We start from the raw sequence: 19554 nt of genomic DNA on the forward strand, positions 1-19554 counted from the left end.
AGCCTTGGGGCCTATGCAATGTGGGGGGACTGGAGATCCAGAAACAGCCCACCAGGCCACGACGGCTGAGGCCTCACTAGAACAGGGCTTCCCAACCCAAGAGCTGTGCTGGCCTACCGACCAGACCCACCGACTCCAGTGGGTCTGGGACGCCCTCCCACCGGGGCTCTTGCCTCTCTCTGCAGCAGGAGCGTGGCGGCTAGAGGAGGAAGCAGGGAGAGGAGGGGGTGCCCTGGCCGCTTTGCTCCCCACTTGGAGTGGGTAGGAAGGGCTGGAGAGACGAGACGTCCCAGGGAAGACATCCAAGGAGGGCTGGCTGCACGGGGGGAACAAGCGTGAGGACAAGGGCTGCGCCCCTGGCATGTGGGGGGCCCTGGGCGATGTCCCTCTGGAACCGCACCCTGCACGGCCTGGCCAGGCTCTGCACACTGCGTGCGGGGCCTGCAGCAGGTGCTGACCTGCGGAACCTGCAAGCTAGCTCAGAGGGGACAGGAAGGAGCTTGCTGCCTGGCCTCAGGCACGACTGTCCCAGCTCCCATTTCCAGGACACTGGAGCCACCAAACCTGCTGGCTCTGTGCCTGAGGTCAGCTTGCCCGGTCACTCCAGGCCAGGCTGTCAGCCATCACCAGAGAGAGGGTTAGACACCCACCCCTCATCTCACAGACCCTTTCGGTCCCCTCTGTCCTCCAGCGCCTCCTCCAAGACTCAGACGACACACCTGTGCCCTGCCGACACCACACTGCCTACATTCCCTCTGCCCTCATTGCTGTGGGCCTGACCCTAAGGGAGGAGGGCTTCAGCTGGGGGCTGACTGGCCCTCAGCAGCATCCAGAGGGCAAGGGCCTCACTGGGCAGGGTGAGGGACCTCTGAGAGGCCAGAGAACAGCCCAGAGGCAGAGCCCAAGGGTCTGCCCAGAAGGAAGGGGCCCCATGTGTCCCCAGCTGCCCTCTCTGGCCCTGGCCACCTGCTCACTGGGGGTCCCAGGTGAGGGTGTGAGCGGGCAGTGCTGGGAGGTCAGCCACAGGCGGGGGTGTCCAGGCTCGGGTCCTGGGAGAGAAAAGGCTTGGGAGGGGGTTGGGCCAGAGACTGACGGGAGCGGGGCCCCAGATGGTTTCTTTTGTGTGCTGGATTTGTGAGGGGCCCTGGGAGGTGTCCAGGGGGAAGGAGGTCTCTGATCTGAGTCTGATGGTCCCCCAAGGAACACGTGATGGGAGCCAGAGGGAAGGACGGTGAGGGGCCCTGGCTGTGGAGGCGGTGGGCAGCTCTGTGGGGCTGGGCAGGGGGGGCACATTGCTTCTTACCCCACAGGCAGTGGGAAGGAAAGCAGGGGTGGTCGCAGTATCTGGGGAGGGCGGGAGGAGGCAGGGGTAGTGTCCAGGGAGGAACCAGGTCCGTGAGGGTGAGGACCCGTGGGCCCAGCAGTGATCAGGAGCCGAGTCAGTGGGGCGCTGAGCCTGGCTGGGTCGGGGGTGTAGGGGCCCAGGTGACTGTGCCGAGGCAGCCGGGGATGAGAGGCAACTTTGTCCAGGGCGTGAGCGGCTCTGAGGCGAGCAGAGTTGGCGGCACGCAGCACCCCTGGCCTGCTGCCCTGCCCCCACCTCCGGTCTGCCGCCTGCTCAGGCCTTCTGGATTCCATCAGGTGTCACAGCAATCTGGCTGTGACATAATGAGGCAGGCTGGGGTCAGTGGGCTGACCTCTCATAGCCCCGATGTTTGGAAATCCCCAAATCAAAATGACCCAACAGACAGGCTCAAGATGGCATTTCCCAAGTGGCCCCTTCAATTACCAGAAGACATGAGTGGCCAGGCCATTTCGATCACTGCTTCCCAAAGCCAGGAATGCAGCCAGAACCCCGGGCCCACCTGGGCCATGGAGCGGCCCCCAGCCCAAGGCTCCTGGTGGCCCCCCTCCGCTGACATAGTGGGTAGGATGGCCAGCCACCCACCCTCCAACAGATGTGAGTGGGGCTGTCTGGGGCCAGCACACGAGACAAAGGACAGTGTATGATGGGGCACTAAACACAGCGTGACCCCCTGCCAGCGCTCAGCACCCACCCTGAGGTCGAGGGGCCGGGGCAGCTGGTAGGACCTGAGTGGCCGGAGGGGTTCTGGCCGGGGCTAGCTGGGATAGGTACCTCCTGTTTGGGGAGGGGAGGCATTTGCAGCACCACGGGGGCCCTCTTGTCCCCAAGGCGAGTCTTACTGAGCAGACCTAACATCCTTCTTGCCCCGCCCCTCCAGTGTTACTTGGAAAAACATGCTTTTCAAACTACATGCTGAAAACTTTGGCATGAAAATTTAACGTCAGAAACACCATAATCTCTTTCCCACACAGCCGTGCCAGATGGGGCCAACCTCAACCTTCTAACAGAGCAGCCCTGGGCCGGACGCAGGGGTGGGGGGGCCTGCTTGGGCTGGGAGGGGGTGACCCTGTGCAGGCTGACACTTCTGGGACCTGTGTGTGTTCTGGGGCCCGTCCACCCCATGGGCATTCTCCAACCTTCTGGGAATGTTTGTCGCCCTCCTGTCCTTGTGGGTGAACTGGCTTCCCTGGTAGTAGGACTGGACATTTGTGCTGCCCTGGAGATTCAGTTGTTCTGGTGATGCCTGCAGCCTCTCCTTCAGACCCTGATTTAGACCTGGAGGCTCCCAGCCAGCATGGAGGGTTTGGCTGCTGACAGCTGATCTGGGAAGGACAGAAAGCTATCCCAGCCCATGACCTTCCTGAGGAGCGTCTGGCTTCCTCCTGGCCAGCAGCACTGCCCTCGGGGGACACGATGCATGCATATTCATGCCCACGACCCTTGTAGAACACTGTCCCTCACCCAAGGCCCTGGCTCTAGGTCCACACCAGCTGTCAGCCTCCCAGGGGCCAAGTATGGGTGTTGGGGTTCTGAGCTGCTCAGGTTGGCCCAGATGCCGGCCTCAGGGATGAAAGGTGGACAAAGAACCCCAAACAATCTGTATTTGCCTGTTTCAGGAGAGGCTGATGGGAAGGCACCTTTCCTAGCAAGTGACCTGGCTTGGGGGCTGGGGGCCCCAGGCTGCAGAACGCCCACAGCCACCCTCCTTGTGTGACACTGCTGCCACCGTCAGGCGGCTACCCTCAGGCGGGGTCCCGCCCACCCTCCCAGCCCTGCCCTGAGTGGTCCTGGGACCCCACTACCCTGAGGGGTGGGGAAGCTGCACCAGGTTCTGGAGTCTCCGGTTCAACTGGAGATGGAGCCCTCCTAGAGTGGGGGGTCACTTGTCCTATGAGCTGATGGCCAGAGAGCCCCTGGAACTGGGTTTCCAGGACACAGTGTCTCTCTTGACAAACCCCAACATCCTGGAGAATCTGACTGGGGGGTGCTGGCCACCTTGCCCCAGCCCCCCAGCCCCTTGCGCACACCGTGCATGGTGTCTTGGCCCGGGGTTGGGCAGACAGGGACAGGAGAGGGGTACACACACCCCGGGCTGGGGCTCAAGTGAGGCCAGCCCAGGTGCTTCTTCCAAACTTGGTGTCTCTGTGGCTCTCTCACCACCTCGAGGGGACGACCAGGACAGAGGGGGCCACTCTGTTGTGGGCTGTTTGCTGGCCTCTCCTGGCATTGCCATGGTGACGTGGGTGCGGCCCAGAGCCATACCTCAGAGGTGACTGACTGTGCCTCACCACCCATTATAGCACCCGGCGCCCCTCTGGGACTCACACCTCAGCCGGCCCCGGCCCCCAGCAAGAATGTTCCATGAGCCCTGTGGGCAAGCATGCGGCCCAGCGTGCCAGGCTGAGTGCGCCTGGCTGGCGCCTGCCCCCACCCCACCCCATGTCCCCCGCCCAGCCCGGGAGCCTTCTGGCTGCACGGCCACCCTCCTGCCTGGGGTCTCTGCTTCCTGTTGTGAGAATCTTCCTGCATTCTTGAGTTTCTGTCCGGCCCCCGCAACTGGGCCTCAGGTGATGGGCACTCTCCCCATCCTGTACCCTGCGTGGCCCAGGCTACTCCCCATGGGTCACTCCATTTCCCTAGTCCCCCAGCCACCCCTGTGGCTCCCACCCTGCTGCTCAGGGCTCATGGCTGACTGCTGGCTTCTGTCAGCACTGGAGTGGGCCTGCGGCCTGTGTGGGACCCAGAGACCAGGCCAGCAGCGAGGGTGCTTGAGCAAGCAGCATGGCCCCCTGCCATCCCCTCCTGGGGTGCTCTCGGGGCCCCTGTAGCCTTCTGGCCCTGGGGTCTGAGGAACCCCCAGTCCCAGCCCCTGGGAAAGCCTGAGGTCAGGGGAGTGCAGAAACCACTGCACTGGTGGGGGTCATCTTGACTGATGGGGACAGCTGTCCCACCTCCCAGAGCTATTTCGGTTCTAGCAGGAGTGGGGAGGGCCGGCACGCAGGCTTCCCGGCATCCAGGCGGCAACAGGATATCTCCAGATACAGGGCCTTCCCGGCTCCCTCATGACTCTCCGCGGGCAGCTGTCGGCTCCCCTTAGCCCTTAAGCCCCAAAGGAGGTTTGGAACAGTTTTCCCATCTTGTACCAGCTGAGGGCCCAAAGTGGGTTTAGCCAGGGTGAGGCCAGGGGACAGGGAAAGGAGAGGATGTTCTGGGAGGTGAGAACAGGCCGGGAGGGGACCGGCAGCTGGTCCTAATCCTGCAGGGCCTCCTTCAGGACCAGCCCATGGGCTCACGCCTGGTTTTTACTTTTAGGAGGCATCTTCTCGTGCTGCCTATCCCAGGGCACAGGGGCAAGCTTGGCATGGTCGTGCACCAGCTCATTCCAGACCCAGAGGGGGACCTGGTGGGTGGGTTCCCTGGTCCTGGGCTCTGGGGACCAACGGCCCCAAACCTTAGAGCTGGAGTTCTGAGAGCATCTGCCCCCAGAAAGGCTCAGCCACAGCTGCACCCTCGTGGGGGCTGGGGGGCCTTTCCCGAACCCTCTTACCGTCTCACCCAGCAGCCCCTCCTACACACACCTCTAACCCGAAGCTCTGAGGGCAGCCGAGGGCCCACCCAGCAGAGCAGGATGGGGAGACTTGGGAGCCTGGACTCCAGGGACACACCCCAAGTCCCACTGGCCAGGCATCTGGGGCGAGGGCGCCTTGGGAGGAATCAGGGCATGGAGGGACTGGTTTTCTTATGAGGAAAGGACACCAAGACCCCCAAATTGGCCAACAGGACACAGGCCCTGGGGGGCACCCTGAGACACAGGCGGAGGGGCACTGCAGATGCCTGGGCCTAGCAGGCAGTGGAGGCAGCCCTTGGGGTTGGGCCCAGGGCTGCTTGGTATGTGAGACAGTCGTCAGAGGTGAGACTGCCAGGGCCCAGCCAGGCCCTGGTCCTCAGGGACACAGAACCCCTGCAGCTGCCCAGGACACTGGCAGAGTGACATGCAGTTTGATGCCCAGGAGGTGGCTGCACATCCTCCTGGCCTCACCACTGTCTCCTCAGGGTCAGGTGCCAACATGAAGGGAGTTTCCACCCTAGGCTGGCAGGACTGATGGCACTGGGGAGGACATGGCCAATCTGGGGCTGTGCGGGGCAGTGACTGGATTCCCGAGGTGTGTCGGTCCGGACGGTGCTGTGGTGGGCGGATGTACTGAGCCTTCCCACTGAATGGTGTCTGGTGAGGACCCACGCTCGGCCACACTGTGGCCGACTCAGGGAGCTCAGCTGGGCCGAGGCGTCGCAGCCAGCAGGGACACAGGATGTGGCAGGCCTCAGGGGCTGCTGGGGCAGGGGACAGACAGCCATGGGGACAGAGACCCAGGCCGGGAAAGGGGGCTCCAGGTCTCCTGCGATGCCAGGACACACCAGTGGAGAACGGGATAAGGCATGGAGGACAGGGTCCTGGGAACGGGCCAGAGGTCAGCTCCCGAGAACAGTGGTCAGGGCACCCTTCTGCCAGGCTGCATTCCTGTCTCATCCCTGGCCAGCATCGTCATTTCCACATTTTAGACCAAGAATGAGGCTGCAGCAGCGCCTGGTTGCCCAGCCTGCAGGCCCACCCCCCAAGGCTGTCCAGTGGCGAGGGACCTCCACCATCATGGACATCTGGTCACACAAGCCTGTGACTTCTACAGCCACAGCGTTAGTAAGCAAGGTAGATGGTGGGAGAGGGGGTCAGGGAGTGCACACTATGGGGGCTTAGTGGCGCACCCTGGAGTTTCAGGAATCCAGCAGTTTGCGGTTGCCCCCCACAAGGGCATGCCTTGCTCACATGCCTGTGCGCACACACACACGTGCACACCACCAGTGGGAAGCTGGGCCTCTGCAGAGCGGGCCATGTGCTGGCTCTGCTCTGGCGGCAGGCGCGCGGGCTTATTAGTGCCACAAATCAGACATCACACCATTCGGGGCTGACATGGCTTTTATAGGGATTGTTTAGGACCCTGGCTGCCAGTGAAGTCACGGGGAGAACCTGGTAAGGAACATTCAGCTGTTCGGGACTGGAATTCCAAACACTTTTGTAAAGTGAGCCATGGAAGGCCAGCACCTTGTTCTGCTTAAGGGGCGGCATTGCCCTGCCCTGGCCTGCCTCAGAGGCTTCTGGGAGGCACCACCCCCACTGGAGAGAAGGGGCCTGCAGCTGCGGGGTGCAGGGTGAGGGGCATGAGCTCAGGGTCTGTGGGGCGCTGGCCCCCCCGCCGAAGCACCCCCTCCCCGGAGCACTTTCAAGCTCAAACTCGAGCAGTCAGTGGACACACGCCTGCCCGCTGGGCTCCCTGACGCTGGTCACCCAGTGTCTGTGGCCGGTCCACCCCACAGCCACGGCAGCTGGGTCGGAGGGCAGGAGGTGGACGGCCAGGGCCGTCCTGTGCGCCCATAGGCAAGGGGCTCGGAGCACAGGACACGCTGCTTCAGGCTCTTGGACACCGTGCCGCCCGTGCAGAGGGTGTTCGAGCCTCGTCACCACCCACACAACCACACCTCCCCTCAAATGGGAGTGCGGGCCATCCTTTCCCCACCAGTGTTAGGGCCCAGGAGGGCCAGCTCAGGACCCACATAGGGTTGGGGGACAGAGTCACCCTCCCGGACACAGGCCAGCAGGACTGAAGGGGCAAGCATTCAGGGGAGCTGCTCAGAGAGCAAAGGGGTGCCCTAAACCCGGGCTTTTTGGGGGGTGCTCTCAGAGGAGCCCAGGTCGCTGTGCAAAGGTGTGCTCTGCTGCGGGCTCCGAGCCTGTGTGGCAAGGAGAGGAGTGTCCCTGGGGCAGTTCCTCTAGGAGCCACCAGCCAACCACCTTCCAGCTTCAAGCTTCCCCAGGAAGTGAAGGTGGTGCAGCCCTGCCTCTGACCTGCAGAGCCATCCTTGCAGGACACGGGCACTCGAGGACCCTCCTCTCTCGACCCCCTCTGGAGTCTGCGCAGAAGGAAGGGCCTGTGGCATGTGTTCTGAGAAACTCCGTCTCTGTCCCTCAGTGAGGGGTTGGGACAGATTCTGGAAGTAATGGCGAAGTGGCCTGCTGTCCTGGAGAGTGAGGGACAGCAGGGCTGAAAATTTGTGCTGGAAGCATCTGCTGGGGGCTCCACAGATGCCGTGCAAGCCGCAGAGAGGGAGGCAATCTGGCCATTTTGAGGAGCCCCCAGGGCCCCAACTCTGATAAGGCGAAACCAGGACCCACCCAGCAAAGCTGGACCCAGGCAGGGAGCGGAGGCGTGTGGGGGAGGCCTGCATTTCCTTCCCCGCCCGCCACCCACAGCTTGGCCTGTGGGAGCTGGGAAGCAGGCCACCTTTCTTCCCTCCTCCTGCAGTCAGGGCTACAGCGTCTACCCGAGGAGGCTGCGGCCAATCAAAGCCAGATGTGGGAACAACACAAAAATGCTGATTATTTTGACTAGGAAAAGCCCCAATTACAAAGAAATAATGACGTGATTTGGGGGATTGGTGCTGGGTATGATCTCAGTGGGGAAGGAGTAAACGCAGATGCACCCTGTGCGCTGTGTGGGGAGCGGCCCTGGGATCCCTGAGGGCACCTACCGGCCCTGCCCTGTGGGGTGCAGCCCCACAGGCCGAGCTGGGTGGAAACCTTGGGAGAGGATGGTGGTCAGAGACCCAGCCCCTTAGAGGCCTTTTCCCTTTGCCCCAGAAGCTACTGGGTCCTGGGGGCCGGGGAAGGCTGACAGGCCCTCAGGTGGAACGCGGAGGCACCAGTCTGCCCTGCAGCCCTAGCGCAGCACAAGGCGCAAACACAGGAGGGGGGCCTCCTTTGCCCTGAAGGGACATACACGTCCAGGCGACTACAAAGGCAGGAAGGCGCCCATGTGCACGGGGACTTGGGGACTGCCCGAGGCGCCGACCGTGTGGGGAACGCTCACGGGTACCAAGCCACCACACCTGGCAGGCAGGCACTGAGAGCTGAGTGTCCCTTAGGGAGGGCCGGCCTGTGGCCTTCTGGGAAGGTTCCCGGGGCTGGAAGGCCTCTCCCCTGCCTGCCTCACTCAAGTGGACACTCTTGCCCCAACCGGCCGAGGTGGAGCTCCCGGCACCATCCAGGCTTCAGAGGCCGGACGGTCTCTCTGCAGCCTGCGGAGCCTGTTAGGGACTGAAAGATGCCTTTCTGCATGGCGAGGCTGCCCCAGCCTCACAGGAAACACCACAGGCAAAAGGCGAGGTCTTCCCAGAGCAACTCAAAAACACGGCCCTAGAGGTGGAGGCAAGGGATGAAGAGATACACAAAACGGGGTCCGTACCCACAGTGGGGCATTACGCAGCCTCCAGGCTAGCCCTGATAGAGACAGCATGGACGGGCCCAGAGGCCACCAGCCCAGCCCACAGAAAGCAGGCTCAGGGGTGGCAGGGGCCGGGAGCCCTGCAGCAAACACAGGGTCACAGGGCACCGTTTTCAAATCAGTCAGTGATACACACACAACTGGGAATGTACTAAAGGGCACCACGTGACACTGAATAGGTGGACTGTCTCAATGAAGTTGTTTGAAAGCAGAGGCACAGCCCACCACCCACACTTCCTGCCCTGTGAGGTGCCAGGGTCAGACGTGGCAGCCTCCAGTCTCTGTGGAAACACGTGGCGCTGGCCACTGCGCAGCTCGGGACACCTGCCTGCACCCCACCCACACCTCATCCAGCTTCCAAGCTCCAGACAACAGGACAGTGGGGCCCCTCTAACAGCTCAGAACGGCTGTGCCCCTGGGCCTGCGCCCCGGCTGGGCACACAGGGGCCAGAAAACAGGGAGCCCGTGGTGGGTGGATGCAGGGCTGCAGATGCTGCGTGGGCTCCTTGGCAGACCCGCCCCAGCTCCTGGGTGGGCACCTGCACCCAGGTATGGAAGCGATGCCTTGGAGCTACAAGATGTAGCTCCAAGGGGGGCTTGAGGAGGAAACCCCGATGCCCACAGACAACACAGGCCAGAGGGTTTCAGCTCCAACCCACGCCATGGGTGGGTGGGCCTCACCTGGGGCTGCTGGGGGGTCTGGGATGTGTCCCTGTGGACCCCAGAGTGGGCCTGCTGCAGCTGTAACTCATCAGCACAGACGCAGCCCGGCGCAGGCCCTGGCCCTCAGCCCCCTCCATGCAGGCCTCTGCCTGCAGTAACCTGCAGCTACTGGGTCTTGCTTCCCTCCTGCAAGGGAGACGGATTCCCCCTGCCTGGTGACAAATGAACACACCAGAAGGCAAGGGGCACATGGGGGCAGTGCCACAGGCTCTCTTCCCTGGCCCATTCACTCCCCCAGGAGCTGGCCTGGGTGCCCCTGGGGGGAATGTCCAGCAATGGCAGGGAGGGGGGGCCACGTGGTTCCCTCTGCACAGGTCGTATGGAGGTCTTGCCCAGGCATTCATGGGCTAGGGGCCCCAGCAGATTTTCCTCTGGTCCCATGCGTGGGGGAACTTGGGGGTAAGGCTGCCAGGGCTGAGGTCTGGATCCCCACCTCCTAGTTGACTTGTGCAAGAGGCAAAACTGAGTCATGGGTAAGCCACCAGGCAGCCTGTCTGAGGGAAGAGGTGGACCTCCCAAGACTCCGGTCCTCTACCTCCCCAATGCAAGCGAGGAGGCATCCGGGAGGGGAGGGGGTCCCCTCCTCCCCGTCCCGTGCCTGGGGCTGAGGTGGAGCTGCCCCAGCTGAAGGCCCGCTTCCCAGAACCCTGAGCAGTCCGCACGCCTGTCCCTACACTTTCCCCTCCAGGCCAACTCCCACGGGGCAGGTATCTGGGAAAGGGGCCCTGCAGCCCCAGCCCCAGCCCACCCGCTGCAGGAACAGGACAGCAGAGCGGTGGGAGGGACTGGGGCTTGTTGGGTGGTGGGTTCCGGAAATGCAGAGGATGGAGGATGGGATTCCTCTCCAGGCCTTGAGCTGGGGTCCTCAGGGCCACGGGGTCCCAGGAATTCTTTCTCTAAGGAAAATACCGTTGATTCCTGTCTCCTTCCGGACCTTCCTCGTCCCTTTAAGTCAGCACTGCAGGGAGCAGTTTGCCCTGACCTTCATCCTCCGGGGGAGCTACGAGGTCCCGGGACCCTGTTCAGGTTCCCTTGGGGTGGAGGGGTGGCCGAGCCAGCTCCCCACTTCTGCCACCCGCTGCAAGGCTCCCGGCAGAGGAAGAGCCTGAGCCCTCACCTAGACCAGAGCAGAGCAGCTCTGGGGTTCCCACATGGTTCTGCGTCCCAGACGCCCGAGAGGACCGTGGTCCCTGAGGCCCAGGGGCATCTGCACACCTCAGGGTGTCACGGCCAATTCTCCTGAGCATTCCAACCACGCGTCCTGGCCTGCTCCCTAAACTCACCTCAGCATCAGGCCTACACACACGTGCACTCAGGCGGTTCCGCTACCACGCGCGGCCTCCTCGAGCTGCCATGTGCCAGCATCGCCGCGTGTGCAGTGGGGCTCGTGGGCTGGGCTCGATCCCTGAGGACCTGGGCAGCAGAGGCCTCGGGCACCTGGCACAGGGCCACCTCACAGCTCTCTGCTGCGGGTCCTGCGCCTTCTCTCTGGACACCCACCCTGGGCCCCACCTCTCTGCTTGTGCAGCCCGACACACCTCTGACCCCCCGCAGCCGCCTCCCCTGCCCACTCAATACCCACCAGTCCCGCAAACTGGACCCTTGGCCTGGAACATGTGCCCAACTAACAACCTGCTCACGGGGCTCCCAGCCTCGCCTGAGGTCCTCGGGGCCAGAGCTGCACACGTGGTCGCGTCAGCCTGACAGGCTACCTGGGGCCCGCTGTGTGCGGGGCCCACAGGGGCTTCTGCGCAGAGCAGGCTGCACCCCAACACCAGCAGAGAGGACCTGGCCCAGCTGCTGGGGAGCAGGACAGAGACAGAGCCTGGCACTTCTCCACACGCAAGGCTTTTACTGGGGTCAGGGCCACACCCACACGGGCCGTCACAGGCCGAACCAGTCCGGGACGCCACCACGCCGGGGGTCCTGAGTCTGCCTCTGCGGCAGGTCCCAGAGGCTGTTGTCAACAGAGCCGCCTTCAGGGCTCGGCTTCTTATCAGGAAACAGGTCCGGGAATGTGAAGGTCTGTCCATGCGCCTGCAGGGGAAAGACACGTGCTCCAGCTGGTCTGCAGCTCTGACATGCAGGGGCTGCCTGGAGCAGGCTGGCCTCTGGGAGGAGGGAAGGCAGAACGTGCGTGACAGACAGACATGGCCAATGTCGGGAGAGATATCCCTGCCTGGAAAACATGCATCCCAGTGGCTGCGGCCCGGCCTTTAGCCACAGGAAGCCATTACTCTGGACAAAGCCCCCTTTCACTGACGTCACCTCTCTGGAGGTGTCTGCAGCAGCGGGAGCCCCAGCAAAGCGCCCATTCACTGTGGGGGGGGGGGGCAGCCTGGCCAGACTGGGGGCGGCACCAGGCAGAGGAGAGCCTCTGGTGCCATGCCAAATTGCTCCCTGTTCAAAACACCCAAGGCCTTCACCCACATTAAAGACTCCCTCTCCCCTGGCTCAGAGCTTGGCAAAGAAAGCTGAGCAATGGACACAGAATTGTACACACACAGCGGTCTGTGAATCAAGGCCCACTTTGCAAATCAACTGGTTTTACGTCTTTCACTAAAAGCTCAGAATGTGTCCATGTTGGCCAAGTCCCAGCTCGGACCCCCAAGCACTGGGCTGGGGTACCAGCCTGGCCCCCCAGTCAGTGTGGAGGAGCGAGCCATTCACTCCCTGGGGACCGAAGCAACTGTGAGGTACCATTTCAATTTGCCATATATCACGGAACAGCTCTGAGGACAAGGGTGGGGAAAAGGCACCCAGATAGCTCCCAGGGCAGCACCCTCCATGCCAGATGGTCCGAGGTGGCTGGAGGACTATGTCCGCATCTGGAAAATTCTAGTAAGTGAAACCAAGGAAGTGTGCCTTGTTCTGGCAGACCCATTTTGTAAAGGAATTTGGATTTGGGAAGGCAGGCGGCTGAGTATGATCCAAAACTGCCCCCGTACTCCATCCGGGGAATTCTGACTGTGGGGCAAGCAGCGTGGGTCAGAGCCACGCGGCAGCGGCTGCGTCCAGCCCGCAGGGGGGCCGGCTCACACCTCTCAAAACCTCTTTCCTTTGTGAAAACAGCAAAGGGTGACAGTTCACACGCAGCACCTACTACCCAGACCCAGAGTTCATGTTTGATACACCGAGGTGGTCCTGCTACTTTTCTGAGGCGGGAAAACCCAAGATATAAAGGTATATTTATATCTTTTAAGGTATAAATACAAAGTCTCCAATCGCCTGAGAAAAAACAGAGAACCGGGTGAGAGATATCCTGCAGTTCTTAGGAGAGACAACAGCCATCTGTGTTGTGACCATGGCTTCTGAGGGTTCACTTCCTAGAGAAATTCACTTGTACCTTCAAAGTAAAGCCTAAACCCTCCCAAGGGGGACAGAGCGAGATCAGCAGAAAAGCACAGGAAGAACAGAAAGGTCACCTGGGAAGTGGCAAGGTCCTGGGAGCCCCTGGCCCTCACCTGCACCCTGATGCGCTCCTGCCCAGCCCTCAGTAGCAGCCGCACTCTCCCCTGGGCAGGCCGTGTGCACAGCAGGCTTCCGCGTGCAGGTCGATGCCCTTTGGCATTCACTAGAGTCTGGGATGCAGGACAGCCAGGGCACGCACGTGGGGCATTAGCTCTGCTGCCAGCAGCCCTGGGGCTGGCCCAGAGGGACATGTGGGACGGGATGGGACCCCTGTGGTAGGGCAGGGCGGGCAGAGGTCCGCTGGAGCCAGGACTGGGGGGACCACTGCACACTGAAGGTCTGAGGGCAGGAACCGGGCCTGGCAGGGCCCTGCCGGTGGCTGTGCTGCCCCGGCTCCCCTGAGCCCCACAGAGGAAGAAGGGTGAGCGGGTGGCTGAGCCTGAGTGCCGCCCAGCTTAGTCTCCGTGCAGAGGTGGGGCCCAGGGACCGTGTGGGAGTCGAGGGACTCCGTGTCACTGGTGACCGCAGCTTGCCTGCTGGAGGGACTCAGGGCAAATGCCGACATGTGAGACACCAGCCGCATGCCATGGCAGACAGACGGCCTGATTTAAGAGGGCACGGGCACCTTTATAAGGCCAATCACTCTCTCCACCTGCATTGGCCAATTTCATGCACAGCAAGTATCAGGCCAAATAATGACGGGGCCCCTATTTAGAACAACCGTGACTGTTTTTCAGAAAAGCTGCCACACTAACTTGACCTTATAATAAACCACCTCCCAACACCCCCAAATCAGTCTGCGGCCCAGGGTGTGTCCATGAGAGCACTACTGCCATCTAGTGGTTGTGGCCAGAGGCCACTACCGGGACCCCCCCAGGCAGGTGGTTTACCTGACACTGAGGACTGGAGTCCCCCATAGCGGTCTGGGGGTGCGGCCGTCAACAGACCTAACAGACGGGCCTCGGCCAGGGCTCCAGGGTGCAGCAAGCTGGTTGCTCTCAGGCTGCCAGCACCTTTTACCCTCGGCACAAACTGGCTCCTAGCCCAGGACCTGTCCAAGGACAGGTTCCCCAGAGACAGGCGGCCTGTGGCCCCTGGCTGGGTCTGGTTACTGTCTGTGCCCAATGCATGATCAGAGCAAAAGCCCGGGCAGTTTCAGTGCACCTGCACCTGCCCCTCCCATGGGCCAACCTGTGGATTGGAACCAGGCACAGGCGGGGCCGTGCCACAGGCCTGAAGATCTGCCTCCCAAAGACCCCCAGCCCCTGAGCAGCAGCTGCTGCACAATCACACATCCCCCAAACCAAGGTCACAGTCGTGAAAAGCCACGCCCAGGACTCGGGGCTCTGTGCCGCGGCGCCCTCACCAGCTGCACGTAGGCCACCTTCTGATCCGGCTTCTTCACCCTGACGTTTCTGTGATCCCGCTTCCTGTTGGAACCTGAAGGGAACAGGGAGGGGGAGGGGACCAGATAAAACTTTTCTCACAGCACGAAATTTCCAGTCCAGCTAATCTGGACCCGCTTTCTAGAAAGAGGCACACAGAGAGGAATCAGTTGGTCTCCTACAGATCACAGCATGTCAGACGCCAGCGAGCTGTTTATAGACCAGCTTATGGGGGCAAGCATGCTCCTGGGGATCTCTGCTCCATTAAAAACCCAGGTATGTCTAAAATGGCTCAAGAATCCAGTTTCTCCTGTTTGTGAGCACAGTGACTCGCTAGCTGTCCCCACCTCAGACTGGAGGTCGCCAGGTTTACAGCATCGGGGACAGGAGGGGACAAGGCGGCAAGGACTCTGTGTTGCTGCCCCAGCTTCCGGGGAGGACAGGGCTGCAGCCTGGGGCTAGCCCACCTGAGCTGCAGCTGTGTTCTGCCCCATAAGATGTAGGACCCTGGGAAGCCACCTCAGCCCCCACGCCTTGGTTTCCTCCCATGTCAAGCACAGTCCCCACAGAGTGGCTGAGGAGGGCGTGGGCCACGTGAGCTGTGGGGACAGCCCACCCGCAGCAGTGCAGCAGCCACCCCGGGCACGCACCGTGCTGCACCCTTGTCCGCACGGCAGCCACAGGCACGTTGTAAATGCGCTCCAGGTAGTTCCGCAGATCCACCCTGGTCATCCTGGGGTGGGGGACAGACAGGGTTGAACCAGGTTACCATAAACGCTGCCTGTCTGCTCACAAGAGCCAATGGAGGGCAGCCCCGGGGGTGGGGCACACAGCCTCCCTGTGGCAGGGAGAAGCCTGCTCAGCCTGGTGGGCTGCGACCCAAGGGGCAGCCGCTGGTGCCCAGCCAGGCTCTCCCCTCCTGCATGCATTGGGTGGGGGTGGGGGGTGACCAGGGACTCAGTGAGCTGCAGCCACTCTGCTTCGGGGCCCCGCTCACCAGGGGTCAAGCCCCAAGGCCTGAGGGGAGTGACAGCCGGCAGTACCCGAGGCTGCCAGAGCCCAGCTGCCATGGCTGGTCCCATCCAGGTGCTGCCCACGATGAGGTCCCTTCCAAGAGCAGACAGCGGAGGTGTCGTCAGGCTAGAACCCATGCCTTTTCCACCCCAAATTCCACTAGAAACTCGGGCCCTGGACCTCTCCTGTCCCCTTAAGGCTGACAGCAGACCCTCAGCTGGCACAGAAGTTCAAGCCACGCCTGGAGCCTACGGCCTAGGACAGTCACATCCTGACTTCAGAGTAGCACCCTGCAGCCTGAGTGATGGGGAAGCTGTGACCCTCAGTGACCAGTCCTCTGAGAAGGGACCTCAAGGATGGTCTGGCAGCTGTGGTGAGCAGTGCTGGGACTCGTGGCCTAACCCCCCAAAGGGAGGGAGGATCAGCACACTGGGTGTTCCCCCAGCTTCCCAGATGGAGGGGCAGGGAGGGGGCGAGCCCAGCCCCACTGCAGGCTCTGCAAACGCCAGACCCTTGTCAGTGTTTGCAAAGCTATGAGCCGCACACATAAGCTGGCCAGTGACACTGCAGGTGCCACAAGCCCCTCGGGGGCACCCACGCCCGTAATGCTCAGGGCTTACTCCATGGGGATCCGGAACTGCACGGTATCCTCGGGCTGGGCCGTTCCAGGCCGCACCAGCTGAATGAAGAAGTTGGTGCGGAAGACGCGGAGCTGGGGATTGCCCAGCTGGTAGAGGGGGTACCTGGGAGAGAGATCTGTGTTTATGATAAACACAAAGCAAAGGGGCGGCTCTCCACGGCCCACTGTCCTGAGGCCCCAAAGGCCTCCTTCGCCAAGTCTGCCCAGTGTGGGCTCCCAGCTCGAGACCAACTCAGGTGGTGGAGCTGTTGACCCTCGGGGCTGGTGTTTGGAAAGGGCGAAGGAGTGACTCAGAGAGAGAGAGGCCGGCAGAACACATGCCCACCCTTGCCCCCACCAAAACAGGCTGGCAGCAAGGCTGAGACACGTGTTGTTCAAAGTGACAGTTCCCCCAGCCCGTGGCCACTGCCTGGCTGTCGCCTGCCACAGAAGCGGGCCCCACATGGGGCAGGCCTGTGGATAGCATGTATCACTTCTGCTCCAAGAGATGAGATCTGGCCTCTGACAGCAGCTCAGCCCCACCACGGGGGCGGGGGGTCTCTTGCACACTCTCCTCGAGACAGGGATGAACAGAGGGTAAGGGTTTGCAGTTCACCAGCCATGAGCTGATGTCACCACTCTGTGCACCCTGAACACCCCCAAAGTGAGCAAGGCCATTGGAAAGGTGCAGGCTGCCACTGCCAAAGGGCCCAGGCGCAGGGACTGCACAGCCTCGGGGCTAGGGAGGCGAGAGGGCCTGTAGTCTCCAAGGTCTGTGAGGGGCGGGTGGTGGAGGGTGGGCACGGGGGCACAGGCCATGGCAGCTCACCAGTACCCTGGGGCAACTCTGCAGCACATGGGGCCCCGATCTTGGGGAGCACCCAGTGAAATTCCAGGCTGGCTCTCAGACTCACAAGCCTGGGGAGGAAGAGCCGGGGTGGCTGGGGCAGGGGTTGCTGGAGCTCTCCGAGGGCAGGGTTCAGGCCGCAGCGTCCTCAGCACCGTCCACCCAGGTGTCACCAAGTCCGCACTTGCAGTGTTCTCCGGGGGGTGGACACCGGCCACAGGCCAGAAAGGAATGGTAGGTTCTAAAGGGCTGCCTCCCAGGACCCCGAGGGAACAGCTGCCTGCCTCAGTTTACCTTCCATGGGAGTTCAGGCCCACAGCTCACCAAGGGACTTGCTTATTTCCCCTGGTGGCATTGCAGGGGACAGAGTCAGGCCACAGTGGAGAGGGGAGAGCCCTGGCTGGGCCCTCCACCTACCAAACCCAGGTGTGAGCCCTGACAGGCGGGCCCGTCGGAGGAGCGGTGTGCAGAGAGGCCCCATGTGGGGGTCGGAGGTGACAGGCCCCAGCCTGGCAGGGTCCAAGTCTCCCATTCCCCCAGAGCCCCCCACGCTGAACATCAGGCCAGCCCCCAGGGCCTGCTGGAGCCCGGGATCTGCCAGGTGTGCAAGAAACAGCATTGACGACCCCCATCCTCCTGGGTTCCAGAACCAGAACACGGCCTTCCTGCGCCGCCCTGACAGCTCCCGTGGTTCCCAGGCACCTCCACCTAACACCACAAGGAACTCCGAGTCCTCAGAGCACAGGCCAGCCCTACCTCCCTGCGGCCCCGAGGGTGACTCACTGAGACCTCACCCTGTCCCTCACCTCCAACCGCATCCCATCCATACCCAAGTCCTGTCCGCCTGTGGGCAAAACTGTAGTATTTCAGGAATATCTGGCCTGGCTTTAGTACATCTGCATATCCACAGGCGCTCAAGGGTGGAGGGAAGTACGGCTTTAGTGCATTTGCATCATTCCTCAGGGGTGGAAGTTCTTCTCCATATCAGTGGGTAATTACCTGGGCAATGGAGGGCTTATCTGTACCTGAGAGGGGAGGGGAGGGCGGGTTTTGATGCTGTTGCTGGAGCAGGAGGGAGAGGTGGGCCTGCCTGCAGTTTGTAAGGAATAAACGGTTTTAAACTTTATTTCTCCCTTTGACTGATTTCGGTTTTTAGAGGTATTTTGCCCCGGGACTTGGTCTTCCCGGACTTACACCGCCCTTCTCCGGGCCTCCCTGGAGCGCACGGACCCACCTCCAAGCGCACCGCCTGCTCCTTTCCCAGCCCCGGGGTGCTCGCAACTTGGTGCCAGCGTCGCCGAGGCTCGTGGCCCCAGGGCCTCCCCAACCCGCTGGACAAAGCGGCGCGCCCGCCAGGCCCATCCGCACTGCGCCGGCGGCCCCTCTGCACCTGCACAGGTGCACGGACCGCACGGCCACCGCCCGCCGCCCGCGTTCACTCATTCATTCCCGGGGTCGTGCGGTCCGCGGAGGGGCACGGGGGCTTCCCGCTCGCGCTGCGGCTGAACCGGCCGGCCCGGCCCATTCGGGGGCGCTGGCGGCGAGTGCAGAGAGTCCCCGCCGCCCGCCACCCCGACCCGGACCGGCCACGCTCCCAACCCCGCCCCCACCCGGGCCGCGCTGGACCCGTCGCCCACCCCCACTCCAGCCGCCCCCCCCAGCGCGGCTTACAGCACGTTCCGCGCCATCGCAGCTTCCGGGTCGCGGGCGGAAGGAGGGCTGCGCACGGCGGGCGCGTACCCGCCACAGCGACCCCTGGCGTCGGAAGGGCGTGAGCACGCGCCCCGCCCCGCCGTCCCTGCCCTGCGCAACGCACGCACCCCTCACACCTGGCCCCTTACGGGGCCCACGGTGCTCGCGCATCTGAGCCGCACCCAGACCCATGCCCCTGACTGGCGACGGGTCCACAGCCCAGTCTGCGCCTCTGACCCCCAAATGACCGGAGCCCGAGCCTCACTCCCTGTCCTGCACCCCTGCAAGTACCCACAGCCCATAAGCCCACTATGCCCCTGCGGTCCCCTAAACCCCCAGACCCGCTGACGCCCTGCCCCTCACGCCCCACCCATGCCCCACAGCATCTCGGCGGGCATGTCTCCCCCACATCCTTCCCTGAATCCAGCACACCCTCCCCTCAGCCATCCCCGGGGCTGAGCCCCAGATGCCCCAACATGCCCTCACCAGGTGCCCACGGGTGTAGGTCACAGGGGCCACAGACCACCACCTGTCTGGGGGAGCGGGAAGGCCTGGTGGGCCTGTCTCTGGTCTAAGGCTCCTCTCTCCACCTGGTCAGAGGTGTTTCCTCCCTCTCCTGGTCTGGAACCCCAAGGACCCCCACCCCCAGCCCTTCTGGCCAGCCTGGCTGGGGTCCCTGTCCTGGGTCACTCTCCCCGTCCCCTGGGACTCTTCTTGGGCACCCCCAGCCATGCCTCCCCTGTGCAGCCCCTGGCCTCCCTTGTCCTCTCCACCTGCCCCCTTCCAGCCCCACCCAGGCCACCACTCAGGGGACCCCCTCTACAGGACAGGATCTGGGTCCCCCTGCCTGTGGGAAGGGGAGGGCTCAGGCCCGTCCCCTCCTAGGTCCCCTCTGCTCGCTGGGTCCCAGAGCAGAGAGGGCATTGAGGGCACGGGCAAGTGAGCTGTGGGGACAAAGGGACCCCCGGGAAGCAGGGCAAGGTGGGGAGCAGGCCTGTGAGGGGATGGGGCCTTGGGGAGGGTGCCAGGGGCTGGGCCACGGGGAGGCTGCTGGCAGGTGCTCCATGATGGGAATGATGTAAGTGGGTTTAGTGGGGTGAAGGTGGGCCCTGGCCAGGTTAGCTGCGCCTGCAGGGCCTCAGCCTGCCTGCTGGAGGAGGCGC

At 62.9% G+C, this 19554-nt stretch overlaps 1 protein-coding gene and 1 long non-coding RNA gene across 4 annotated transcripts; one reads left to right on the plus strand and one right to left on the minus strand.

Moving 5' to 3' along the window:
• Positions 1 to 11255: 11255 nt before the first annotated feature.
• Positions 11256 to 18577, minus strand: MRPL23 (mitochondrial ribosomal protein L23). 3 transcript variants are annotated; one of them, XM_073217356.1, is made up of 6 exons: positions 18371 to 18577; positions 17699 to 17724; positions 15854 to 15976; positions 14870 to 14952; positions 14201 to 14274; positions 11256 to 11460 (listed from the first exon to the last, which is right to left on the minus strand). In XM_073217356.1, the coding sequence occupies exons 1-6, from the start codon at positions 18560 to 18562 to the stop codon at positions 11308 to 11310; spliced, it is 651 nt and encodes a 216-aa protein (XP_073073457.1). In that variant the 5' UTR covers positions 18563 to 18577; the 3' UTR covers positions 11256 to 11307. The 3 variants fall into 3 exon arrangements, with proteins under 3 accessions (XP_073073457.1, XP_036867377.1, XP_036867378.1); XM_037011482.2 differs by lacking the exon at positions 17699 to 17724 and adding an exon at positions 12888 to 13004 and having other exon boundaries at positions 18371 to 18525; XM_037011483.2 differs by lacking the exon at positions 17699 to 17724 and having other exon boundaries at positions 18371 to 18524.
• LOC140844539 (uncharacterized) lies at positions 14281 to 17522 on the plus strand. Its single transcript, XR_012123047.1, has 3 exons — positions 14281 to 14495; positions 15397 to 15606; positions 17347 to 17522. It is a non-coding gene; the product is annotated as an uncharacterized lncRNA (long non-coding RNA).
• Positions 18578 to 19554: the final 977 nt, after the last annotated feature.

The sequence above is a fragment of the Manis javanica genome, chromosome 11 (assembly GCF_040802235.1).
Source record: "Manis javanica isolate MJ-LG chromosome 11, MJ_LKY, whole genome shotgun sequence".
In the NCBI taxonomy this organism is placed as follows: Eukaryota; Metazoa; Chordata; class Mammalia; order Pholidota; family Manidae; genus Manis; species Manis javanica.

Excerpts from the sequence above, each read along its gene's own strand:
- MRPL23 (XM_073217356.1), bottom strand. The coding sequence starts at position 18,562 with ATGCGCGAGCACCGTGGGCCCCGTAAGGGGCCAGGTGTGAGGGGTGCG. Across the intron at positions 17,725-18,370 it reads GCGATGGCGCGGAACGTGCT|GTACAGATAAGCCCTCCATT; the intron begins GTAAGCCGCGCT and ends CTCCCCTCTCAG. Across the intron at positions 11,461-14,200 it reads AGGTGGCCTACGTGCAGCTG|GCGCATGGACAGACCTTCAC; the intron begins GTGAGGGCGCCG and ends TTTCCCCTGCAG.